The sequence below is a fragment of the Amphiura filiformis genome, chromosome 7, assembly GCF_039555335.1.
Source record: "Amphiura filiformis chromosome 7, Afil_fr2py, whole genome shotgun sequence".
Taxonomy (NCBI): Eukaryota; Metazoa; Echinodermata; class Ophiuroidea; order Amphilepidida; family Amphiuridae; genus Amphiura; species Amphiura filiformis.
The window spans coordinates 13,895,566-13,908,905 of NC_092634.1; the positions used below are offsets into that span (position 1 = coordinate 13,895,566).

Here is a 13,340-nt window from a genome sequence, read left to right on the forward strand (position 1 = left end):
TTTCAAGAGGGCATAGTGGCAACTGTTGAAAATTTGAGAAGGGCACCATGGCAATTTCTCAAAAGTGAAGAAAACACACACAAACAGTCTGATAAATGATTTTATAATGAAGGGGCAGGGCTGGGGCACCAACGGCAACTTCATTAGAGGGCATGGCAAGTGACTGCCTTGGGTAAAGGACATATTTTGAGGGCATGACGGCAGTGGGGATGGGCACCCATGGCATTATGCCGTGGGTTAATTTGAGGGCTGCGTGTTGGGGTTAAAAGTGGTGGTCCTGGGCCCCCAAATGCCTACATCAAATACTAACCTGGCAGAGGAAGGGGTTTCAATTATGCTTTCTTACTCTTTGGAACATTGTTACTATTCTTTCTCCTTTAACAGTTTCATAGATAGGGAAGGGTGCCAACCAACCTGACTACGTGTTTTTTTCTTCCATTTTCAGAATGACAGATGCCAGCAAACTTAAATTCCACATAACAAAGCATATTTGCATGCTCTGCTTGGCTCTATCTATAAATGTTTGTGAACCACCCAGCGTACCTCATAATAATTTTGTAGTCAAGATGCTGACAAGCTCATACATTGGCAAAAATTCTTCAGTACAGCTCTTGCTTCAAATAATGCTATTTGCTTCAGGGCTTGTCTCTCAAACAAATTAAGGGTTTCAAGCAGTACTGACTGTATTTTCTTTTGTACACTTATATTTTGCTACTATTTTTCCAACACAATTTGTAATGCATTTGATTAGGATGATTATGGCAAATAGATTAATTTTTATAACTTCATGTGCATTTTTCATTTTATTTTGACTACAGATTTTCATAATAGTTTGTGAAAATTTTATCTTTCCTTCCTTCATTTCAGGTAAATGAGCATGGACTGAAAGTGCAGATCGAGTATCTCACATTGTGAGTTTTTAACCCCAACACCGAAATACTGCTTTTTGCTATAGATGAGTTGACTTCTGACGTCAATGCCTGGCAGTATGCGCACGCATCCTCACCATTGCCATTGTTTTTTGGCTGGCAGTATGCGCTCGCATCATATTTTGTTCAGGGCTCGTGTTTTTAAAACTCCCGCCACACCACAAAAAGGCTATTGAACAGTGTAGTGGTTGCATGGGGTTCACTCAAGCATATCGATATACCAGTCCCTTGCCTTTGTTGATAAACATTGAGGTCAACTCATCTATTGGAAGTTACTTGGCACCACCAGGATTCAAACCTTAGACCCCTCGCATGCCAAGCACACGATCACACACAGATAATCTGAGGTTTCGCTGGGCGGACCAGTGATTCCCGAGGGGATAGCACAAACGGTGATTGCATCATAACATCACCTTGGATTCATGCATGCAAACATTGCACAGTGGTTATCCTTGTGGTATTCTGTAATTTCGGGTGTTAGGGTTTTAAGGGCTCATATTGAAATTCCCTAACACAGGAAGGTGTGCGCCATCCTGCAGCTTTCCTGTGCTAGCCTTCTTTTGTTAAAATCCTGGGCAGGGTGTATCACTGATGCATATAATCCATCCGTTTTATGACCGAGCTTTCCTGAGGCGCGCGCTTAGCGAGGGGAATCCTGCCTTCTTTCTGTGTGAAAACGTGGTAGGGTATTTCAATATGAGCCCTAATACTATCACTCTGCAACAACAATGCATATATAACAGCATGAAATAAAGTGGGAATTCTATTTTCAAAACTTTCAAAAAACGTCTTCCAAGACAAACCATTTTCCAGTAAAAACCCCTTTTAAGGTAGGTTGGTTAATATTTGGATCCTGGGTTTTCCTACTGCAAGTCGGTTTGACTGAACATAGGTTCTAACAGCGTTGAAGTTAGCACCCCACACATAATCAGCAGAGCATAGAGTACGCGTTCCTGTGTGACGTACATACAGGGTTCGAATTCTGCTGTATCGCATAGCAGTTTGCTCCACATTTTGAAATAACTGCTACCCAATTTTGCATTTGTATAGCACTTTTTATAGTGCTTTAGTATATAAGTATCCTGATTATGATGAATTAGCCAAAAACTGCTACATAAAATTTTTGAACGAATTCGAACCCTGCGTACATAACGGGTTGTTCCAGGATACGCAATGACAGGGTAATTTCGGTCCAACTGACTTCCGGTAGAGTAAAGGGCTCATATTGAAATTCCCTTACACAGGAAGGTGTGCGCCATCCTGCAGCTTTCCTGTGCTAGCCTTCTTTGTTAAAATCCTGGGCATGGTGTATCACTGATGCATATAATCCATCCGTTTTATGACCAAGCTTTCCTGAGGCGCGCGCTTAGCGAGGGGAATCCTGCCTTCTTTCTGTGTGAAAACGTGGTAGGGTATTTCAATATGAGCCCTAAGTAACCCAGGATCCACGCATTGAAATGTGTCAGATTGGAGAGAAAAACTTGATCCACCTTCAATATTAATATCCATGTACATTAGGGTGCATCTCTTGCCCCTCATGTTACACAAATTTCTTGTCCCTAGTCTCAAAACGTTCCATTGGTCAAAATATTACCCCATACCAAATTTAAAATTATTCCGAAGACGTTTAGGGGGGCCTCCGTGTCATTGTTGGTCAATTGCCATACCATATGCATAAGGCAGCTATTTTGTTATACATGGTTAACATTAGAAATTACTGCTGCCTTATGTATTTTGTTCATGTAGTTGAGACTATTATGAATCAAGATGTTAAAAAAGCCCATGTCCCAAAATTAAACGTAAGGGAGCTATCTACAAGGACCAAGTTTATGTAAACATAAATGGCTGCCCTTTGCTGCCTTTACTGTGTAATTGCGAAATTACTTAAATATTCATAACTTTCCTGTTTCCATGCCAACTTTGAACCGTTAAACTGATAGTTACTACTATAGTGATCACACACTTGCATCTAGACCTTGCTGAATTTGATGAGACAACACACACAGGACTGAGGTTCTTCAAATCTTGAGATTGGATATCTCCGACTGGTACTGGCATGATCATTTACCTCATTCGGCTTTATACATCGTCTTTGTTGTAGCCGTTTAAGCCAGTGCTTCTCCTGTGTTGGTACTTTGTCAATTGTCACTGCAGAGTGCAACTGCAAAGTGTATAACATACCATTTTGTTTGATTTGGTTTTACATTGCAACTTTCTTTTATGTAGCTATGATTTAACTGGCACTTTTTGAAATTATATGATTCACATCATACATCAAGTAACCTTTGTAGGCCTATGAATATTTCCATGAGGTACATGTGTACCCGGCATGTGTAGTTCTTGGATTGGAACCTCAAAGCAGCTCTTTATGGGGAACAAAAGTTTTGCCATTCACCTGGCCTAGCATCTACAATGCTCTGGAATCTTTAACTTAACTTCTGAGTTTGCTCACCACTACCTACAATAATGCAATTCACAACTTCAAGAAACCATCTCTGCTGAGAACTCCGATCTGAAGATTTGAAGAACCTCAGCCTTCCATTCTTTTTAACATATAACATGATGCTGTCTCAGCAAATTGAGCAAAGTTTATAAATGTGCAAGTGTGCGATCACTCTTCTGTAGTAGTATCAGCCTAACAGGAAAGTTGGCACGAAAACAGGAAAAGATATGTATATCTCAGCAAATTCACAATTACGCAGTAAAGACTGCAAAGGGCAGCCATTTATGTTTACATAAACTTGACCTCTGTAGATAGCTCCCTTATGTTTTATTTTGTTGAGTTAGACTATTTTAACATCTTGAATCATTAATAGTCCTAACTACATGAACAAAATACATAAGGCAGCAGTCATTTCTAATGTTAACCATGCAAAACAAAATAGCTGCCTTATGCATATGGTATGGCCATTGACCAACAATTTCAACGTCACGGAGGCCCCCTAAACAACTTCGAATAATTTTAAATTTGGTATGGGGTAATATTTTGACCAATGGCACATTTTGAGACTAGGGACAAGAAATTTGGGTAACATGAGGGGCAAGAGATGCACCCTAATGTACATGTAGGCCAGTCTCATGAAACTTTAGATCACTTACCATGAAAAGACAGCTCATGATGTCGGATGCAATTTTTGCATGAGGTGGATCTTCATCCCTAGCTGATGGGCGGAGATTATGTTGTAAACATGAATCCCAGAGGGACACCAGGGCATGGGCATGCTGCTCTATTGATGCTGTATCACTGTGTAATGGAAAGAAAAACAATAGAAATAATTATGTAGCAAGGTAAAATTAACAATTTGTATGCTTGTGATGAGAAAGATGAAGGGAGGGTGAGATGGAGGAGGGAGCTAGAGCGGTAAAGAGAGAGAGAGAGAGAGATGCAGGGGAGAAGAGAGAGAGAGAAAAGAAGGTGGCAATTATAAATTATGTACATCTTATTAAATGTATGCCTAATAAACGGTGCAAGGGAGGTGAAATTTTTCACAAGGGGCATTTATAAGGATGCAGGAGTGTGAGAGGCCACAAACCCAAAATGAGGAAGATTACTAAAAACGTTTGAAAACGGTGTAAAATTGGAGTAAAAATGCCAAATATGGGCTGATTATAAAAGAAAAGGCGTAAATTTTGGCAACAAAAAACGAGGAAATCAGCTGAAAAGAGGAACTCTCACATCCCTGAGGATGAATTTTCAATGAAAAAGCTTAAAAAGGGGGGGGATGCCAAATACGACTCATATGATAAATAGGGTATTCAGGTGCAATTTTGTAAGAACATGATTTTTTTAATGAAATTCTTCTACATTTGTATAAGCAGCTTTATAAAGGCGTCTTGGGGTCCAGGACTCCTTGATTTGGCAGGTCCCCATGCATGCATGATTTGGACCCCTTAATTTTGTACGTCTGGGTAGAATTAGATGCCTGGACCCCTTTATTTGCCAACTTGGACCCCTGGACACAGCAGGTCACCGCTAACCCTGAATTGCAATACACAGACTACAGAAGTTTATAGAATAGGTTTTGTCTATGCAATTTATCAATTTTACTCGCATATTATTTGATTTTCAAGCACACCCACAAACCTACCCCACCCAGGCCTGTAAGCAATCTTTTAAAAAATCTATATTTAAAGTTGCATTGTCTTTTTTTAATTTAGAAAAGTACCCAAAAAGTCCCAAAATTGCACGCGAGCAAAAAAAAATCTGTTTTTTACGCTTTTTTTTTGACAAAAAAAGGTCAAAATTTTGGGAAAAAAGTCCACTTTTCACAAAATCGCACCCCCCTTGGAAAAATAAGTCCACTTTTTCAAAATCTGCCCCCCCCCCCAATGAAATCCTGCATACGAGCCTGCCCCTACCCACACCCCAAAATGTTTTGACCAGCAAACAAGGATTCAGATTTTGCCAAATGAGGACCTATAACTTATATCTAAATAAGGACTCTGTGCAAAAAGTTTCCCAATCCAACTGACCTTAAACTCTACACTGGCTAACAAGACATGCTCTTACACATTTTTATAAAGTGTATTACAATCCAATAATAGCTCCGATATGAACTGTAATGTAGGCTATACATGTATTGCCTTTAGCCCCACTCTTCAATTTCTGAAATGAATCTAGCATCATATTATACCAGGAATAATTGCTCAATATGATACATACATTACTTATCCCTCTAGCTTTAGCTTCAAATTGATCCATTACATGTATAAAGGTACGGTATAACGAAAATCTAATCTTGTGTAACGTTATCATATCCGACCTAAAATGTACAGGGTGGTGGGGTGGGGTGCTTAAAAACAATCAAATGTCAGTAAAATATCGGAATACAGTATCTGAAATCAAAATAAGCCTAATCATGACAAAGACATGGGCAAGGGTTGTAAAATATCTTTTTACAAAAAAAAACAAAAAACTTTTAAGCAACACACAATTGCTTGCACTGCACTTGCACAAATAAAAATCCATTTATTTTCATTTTCAACCAAAAAGATTACGTACAGAGGAAACTAACTAATTTACGTTAGAGTGCTAGTGCACTCCTGGTTATAAAATTAACCCAAAATAGATTAGATTAATAATTCAAATTTGAAATTGTGCACTTACTGTTGTTTATACTAGAAACCCCCACTGAATTACCTAACCAGGTGATGTGCTATCAATTTTTTACCAGGAATTCACTAAAGAAAAGGATGAGCGCTGGCAAGTAAAGGCAAATGATGTGGCATCATACAAGGGCCTATACGTCATTTGATTGGGGAGTTATATTCAACTGGAGTTCATGATGAGTTTTATGGATTATAAAACAAAATAAACAAATGAAAGACAAGTCAGCAGGCTACTAGACATTGGACAATCCTCTTCACTGACAGTCATCCCCCCCCTTCCTTGTCTTCACCTGTAACCATGGACTCATGGATACACGGGCAACCAAGGACATAGCAGGGCGAAGCCTTACATGTATGTATTAAGGATGCCTGGACCAGGAGCTAAAATGAGCTCCTGGTCCCGAAGATGGCTCCTGATCCTATAGTTTGTAGTGTAAAATATTGGACACACCAGGAGCCAAAACTGGGCAACCATGGGGTAAAAAAGCCTGGGTACCTGCTTAATATAAGCCTTGATTATTGTGGATGATACCTCGAATGCGAGGACCTACATATTTCTGTAGCCAGGATTTTTGAGTGGGTTGCAGAATTTCTAAAAAGTGATCCTTTTTCCAAAAATGAACTTGCTGGTCTTCTGGCTATTAGTATTAAGAACAGTAAATTAAAATGAAAAAGTGGTCCCTTTGTTAATTTTTTTTTCTATTTTGGACCTTTTTTAGATGCATTTAACATTTCCCCTCTGAAAAGTATACACCTTTTTTTTTTTGATTGGCAGGTCTGCCCATAAGCCCCCGAGCTACGGGCCTGCTTTTAACCATGGATGTCCATTATGTTTGTGTGTTATTGTGTCCACAGTTGCTGGTGAAAATAGATAAAAACAATTCTTGGGAAAAAGTGTTGATCAAAGCCAACAATTCAATACACAAAAATAAAATATCTGAAAAATAGGTGTAATTTCGGAAATAAGATTGGCTCTTGGGCCTTGGCCAACCCTGAACACCACCCCTCTCATATCATGTTCAACACACTGTTCTACGCAGCCATAACATTTCTTTCGCTAGACTAATTTGATTTTTAAGAAGAGAAGTTCCCACCAGACATTACACACATGAGCTCATCTACATGACACCATATACCCCTATGCATCACAAGCTCTATCAACTTTCGAAACCCAAGATTAATGCATATTGACATTAAATTATATACTACATGGTACAATAACTAAAAAAAGACCATGCAACTTTAAATATAGATTTTTAAAACAAGAAAAGAAAATCGTCACATTCTTGCAAATTTATAATACATGTATGCGTACAAATGTGCGTACGGGAAACTCAATGTTAAGGTATTTTAACAAAGTACTGCAAAGCAATTTATATCACTTGTAGCTTTTGGCACTGTACTTTGTATTCAACATGTATACATGTACATATGGAGGAGGCATGATGAGTCATTTCATACTCAAATACGAAAAAAAGTACACACTTTTTCATCAAGTTTTTACCAAAACAGCTTTGTTCATTACATTTTAATATTTGAATACAAATTACATCCAAGAAAATAAAGCATAAAGTAGCTTTTATAACAACTCCAAAGTGAGTCCAAACATTTTCAAAAATCAATGAGTGTATAAATGTATGAGAGGAACATGTATTGCTTGCCTACATGTAGAAAGAGAGACTGAGAGGGTTTTTTTATGTTTCTTGTACCGATACAGGTACAAGTATTTTTGCTCTACATCCGGCGGAATGTTAGGGACAGTGCACTAATAACACGCAAGTCCTGGTGGGCGTTCAAATTGGAGGGGGGCAAAAAATTTTTGCCAAGCTGAAAGGGGGGAAAGCAATTTTTGGCAGGCCAAGAGGGAGGGTAAGCACTTTTTGCAAATTGTAATCTGCTCAGGCACTCATAACATATATAGCCTACAATGTATTTAGACCACTTGGAATCGCAAAAATTTGGAGGGGGGGATTTTTGGCAGGTCGAGAGGCGGGGGGGTGATAGGCCGAGAGGAGGGGGGGCAAGCAATTTTGGAACACCATTTGGAATTTTTACCCTCGGGAGGAGCTCATATTGTTGCGCAGCCCCTTACTAAGGAAAGGCTGTCAAACTTCCTACCAAATGCATTTTTAACAAGACCCTCCATTATTGACTGATAAGGGTACAACGAAGGAAGGGTGGTTTGGCATCTCAGCCAAAACAATAACCATCATCTCTAACTGTGTTATTTGCAAATAAAACTATACATCATATTAAAATCAATCAAGTTGTCTACTTCTTAAAAACAGCACATAATTATTAATATTATATTGGATGGTCACTGAGAGGCCAGGTTTCCAGCATGTCGCCATGCTGTGCCATCCACTGGCATTTCAGCCAAAACAATAATTAAATCATTCATATTGGTGCATTGGGCTTATTACCCACTGTTTCATCTAATTATTAGCATCTGTGTTTGTAACCTGGCCTTATTTTCTTCTACATGTACATCCATTGCTTGTTTCGGTGGCAATACATACATTGTGTAATGACTAATGTACTGCTTTCACCATGTTCACTGGGAACAGTGTGTTGGAGTTAGTTCTGAGCTAAATCTCATATGTGCCCATCCACCACAAACTGGTCGTAAAGTCGGTATTTCCAAATTTGAGATACAATCAAAAACAGTATATGGATTTCTATGTAAAATATATATATAAGAAATTTGACCTTTGATGAACCGTAACTTCACTTCCAGATGTCCGATGAAGCTGGTTGGGGTGTCATTTTAACGCTAAATGTACATTCTTTTAATATCTGCAATAAACAGAAAATGATCTAGAGCCGACTTTACTACCACTTTGTGGTGGATAGTCACATATGGGCCTTAGTTAAGGATTGAATTCAACACCCATGTCAACTAATATTTGTTACCAAGAGGGCAGCGTGGCCTAGCGGTTAAGGCGTTGGACTGTGAATCCAAGGGTCAAGGGTTCGAATCCCAGGTCCGCCTGAGCTCGGCTGGCTCTTTGTGTCCTTGAGCAAGGCACTTCACTCTACTTGCTTAGTGCTTCGGAGGGCAATTTAAGCAGTCGGTCCCGTGTACATTTCATACTTTTACTTTCAGTTGAGTTGTGTGCTGGCTGGGATTTTGTTAATATTGTCTTGTTTTTATAAATTGTAACTTACTTAGGGTCCCGTGTACATGTATTTCTGACACAGGCTATTCGAAAGGTTCCAGAGTAAAAAATAAGTACAGCTTGTCTGTACGCAATGCGATAATACTCATATTATGAGGGAGGCACTTATAAGGAAGAAGAAGGTGCTAAGATAGACCCTCAAATCACTACGGGGGGTAGTGGACTCAAATTGTAGGTTACGTTTTTGATAGAGGTCACAAAAGGTCACACAGGGGTAAAAAAAAATGATCTTGTTGAGAGATGTATCAAATTAATCATCTGATGATAAGGATTAAGAAAATGTATAGTTTGTGCTATCTACGATCTATTGTTATTGAGTTATTTTACAAAACCTCATTTTTAGGCAAAATGACATTTTTCGTCAACTATTATGTTGTAAATAATTGTTTTAAAACATGGTTACCTGGATATGAAGTACACTTAAAGCACATCCTAATAAACAGTGTCCGAAATAAGGAAAATATGGAGGTTATCCCGAGGATAACTCAAGCATAAATTCTGCTTGTCCTCAATTACATTTTGGTTGTCCCCAAAATGTGTCATACTTTTGGAGGTAAAATATAGTGGTTGTCCAGGGGATAAGTACATAGCTCAATATGGTTGTCCCCAGTGATTTTTGGACAAGAGGACAAGAGGATAAGTGCTTATTTCGAACACTGCCAATAAATACAATTTTATGATCAGTTAATAGTGCAATCTATTGGTGACCAGCTTGAAATTGGTAACCAGCCAACTTATAAATAAAAGTTTCTAGACATGTGGGTGTTTGTGTCTGGGATGGAGAACATGCATGCAAACAAAACCTGGTTTCCTGGTAGCTGACAGATGATACTCAAAAGTAAATACCACAACACCAGAGCACATTTAATAGGGGATGGTTAATATCAACACAATGTGTGTTTACAATCTACACAATGTTCACCTGATGTATTTTTTTGTACACAGGCACAAAAAGAAACTTGTCAGTTATAGTCATCCTTGCTGTTCAACAACCTGACAATTTTGGATTATACATTTTGTTTTAAAATTGGACTTTGCTTTCTCATTTGACACCCTGTTCGTGAAAATAGAGCAAGAATTGACCAAGATATGCACCTCCAAACCGTCAAACCCCAAATCGAAAGTTGTAATTTCAACGACTAATCTTTGTCAAAGACCTCGTGAGCCAAAGGCGCGACAGCGAGCGCCGCAGGCGCAGAATATGATAGACGGCGCTCTCACTACGGTGCTCTAGGCAAAGCCTTGTTGAAAAGGCTAGGAATGCATTGTTAAATTGCACACAAGCACCGTGGGCTAATCAATAAAGCACACAATGTAATGTAACTGGCACAAAACTCTGGGGTTTGAGGGTTTTTGGCGTCATGATGTGACATCCAAAGTGATACATGTAGGCACCCTTTCGTTGAAAGCCTGTGGCTAAGTGTCGCTGATCTAGTGCTTGGCATGCGAGGGGTCTTGGGTTTGAATCCCACCCAGAGCAAACTACTTCCTTAGGGCTCATATTGAAATTCCCTTACACAGGAAGGTGTGCACCATCCTGCAGCTTTCCTATGCTAGCCTTCTTTTGTTAAAATCCTGGGCAGGGTGTATCACTGATGCATATCCATCCGCTTTATGACCGAGCTTTCCTGAGGTGCTTGGCGCTTAGCGAGGGAATCCTGCCTTCTTTCTGTGTGAAAACGTGGTAGGGTATTTCAATATGAGCCCTTATTTGTTCTCTCTTTATTCCTTCCTTCTTTCAAGTCCAGTGGCCAAAAAGCCCTTGAGGCTTTAGGGTTAGATCAACATCATATTGTACAATATTTTAATGATTGAAGCAAATTAGACCATAATTCATCGGGGGGGGGGGGGGGAGGTGTATAAGATCTCTAAGCAAACCATGGTCAAACAGAGTTTCACACAAGATAATTCAGGGACTGTCTTTTGAAAATGCAGTTAAGAGCTGTAGAATGCTCTCCTGGTTTCTTTTTAAAAGAACTAAGAATCTTGAGCTGTTTGCACTTAAAGCATAAAGAATTTAATGAGTCATCTAGAGGAGCTATAAATTGCTCTTGCAAATGCAACTTCAGAGGAGTTACAGAGGAGCAAATTGCTCTCACTCCTTTCAAAAGGCAGTCTCTGGGTAATTGGAATTTTTTTGTGAATCCACACAAATTCACAAATTGTCATTCATCCCGGTATAATCAAATATAAAATTAGATTCGTTAAAACTATTCAACTGGACTCATGGTTTTGAGAGGCAACGGTTTCACACCTTATCCTAGGTGCATCTTCAACAGGGGAGGCGGCCTGCGTCACAACTTGGCAGGCCTACGATTCCGTTATTAAGAACATTCCAAAGAAGTTTGGCTCTAAATCTATTACCTCTGGCAACACCATCTCGCCACTGGTCAGTGCACCAATTGCCGACAGACCAACAGACGGCCTGAAGATGCACCTACATGTAAGACAAGGTGTGAAACCGTTGTCTCTCAAAACTGTGAGTCCAGTTGAATAGTTTTAACGAATCTAATTTTATACATAACTTTTGTTACCATGTGTTATTATTTTTTGAGAAAAATGTGAAAATAGTCACAAATTTAAGGGGTGTAGTACCACCTTAAGTTGAAGTCACTCTGATGTAAATGAAACCCTACTGAAACACCCCCCCCCCACATACACACACACACAAAATAAAACAAGAACTTACCGTATTGCTGTTGTGACCCTTGTTATGCAAATCTCAACAACGGCCTGATCATTATCATTCCTCAAATAATCCTCAGATGATGAGATCTTCTCAATATAGAACAGAGCCTCCGACAGGTCATTCACTATGGATGAATCCGGAATAGCAAAGAGGTCACCAGCACGGAGAGATCGCGCGGGACAAGACCTGGGCAAATAGTTCATGCATCTTAACAGTTGGATTTGGTTGATATCAGCTAGGTTTTCACATTTTATGTTGCTGTAAAAACAAATGAGATTTCACAATGGTGTTAAAAGTGTTCATCATAACATTCCCCTCATCTACCATTGTGGCATGGATAATAATAATTTAAACTGGAAATAGTCATAGTCGTGATTATTAATTCATTTTTAACCTCATGATACATGATAGGATTCAACAGTGGACCTCTGCCCCGTCAGCGTAAATTAGTAACCTCCACACGTGCTGTGTTGTGCATCTAGCAAACTGCGCATGTGGCTGTGCTGGCCACCACATTTGCACAAAACTTCAGTTATTAGTTGTCCAGTTTTAGCCTGTTCAATATTTGGAAAGGCAAAATGTAAAAATTGTTTATTTTTACAAACTTTTGAGGAAAATTTCGCTAAATTTGACCTTTCTCTATTATCTAAAGTAAAAGTCTACTTGGCAAGTAGCCTGACACATCATGGCCCTATTGGTTCCTTCCTCGCCATAGGGCCATGACTTCCGTAGACAGTAGTATTGTAAAAAGCGGGGCACACGGAGGCAGCCTAATTGAACCTTGAACTCATGTCGCAGTTTCAAAGGTTCACCCTGCAATCATAAAAGTAAGCCATGTTCAGTTTTGTGATATAATCCTTAAAAATAACACTATGAAGACTTCCTGCATATCTCTTTTCTTCATTAAATCTGCATTTCACAGAAAATTTATTTGCCACCATGGCCACTGTGCTATCTCTATGAGACATTAATTTTTGTAATGGTGACGATCGCTACGGTCACAAATTTGGTCATTTTACAGTCTTCAAATGTACCCAAAATTTTCACACATGCACCAAATATGTTTTGTTTAAGTCTTATTTTCACGTGAGGAACGGTAAGAAGTGATATTTTGTTTAAATAAAATTTGATACCGTACCCGGGACCAGATAGTCTCAGGAGCCTCAGACCTTTGTTACGGAGAAGGCCAGTGCAGTGGAAATCGTAGTGACGGAGGTGTGAGTACCTCGGGCTACTTGGCAAGTTGACCAAAGACAAAGTTTGTGTGCGTAATATGTACAATGCCAGGTAAATCCAAATCGGGATCCAAATTTGCCATCAAACTGCATCGACCGAGTGAATATAAAGTTCGTCTTATCGCATGTCAGTGGAGCATGTCAGCTGTCATGGCTGTTGTTTTGGCAGCTCGCAGCTGTGTTCATTCAAATTAGGCCT

The 13,340-nt window shown here is 39.3% G+C and overlaps 1 protein-coding gene across 1 annotated transcript in view; it reads right to left on the bottom strand.

Moving 5' to 3' along the window:
• LOC140156769 (ventricular zone-expressed PH domain-containing protein homolog 1-like) overlaps positions 1–12,152 on the bottom strand; it is a 55,247-nt gene extending 43,095 nt beyond the window's left edge. Inside the window, 3 exon segments of the mRNA XM_072179730.1 lie at positions 4,029–4,173; positions 11,907–12,079; positions 12,081–12,152. Coding sequence (XP_072035831.1) covers positions 4,029–4,173; positions 11,907–12,079; positions 12,081–12,113 — 351 coding nt within the window. The 5' untranslated portion in view covers positions 12,114–12,152.
• Between the last annotated feature and the right edge of the window lie 1,188 nt (positions 12,153–13,340).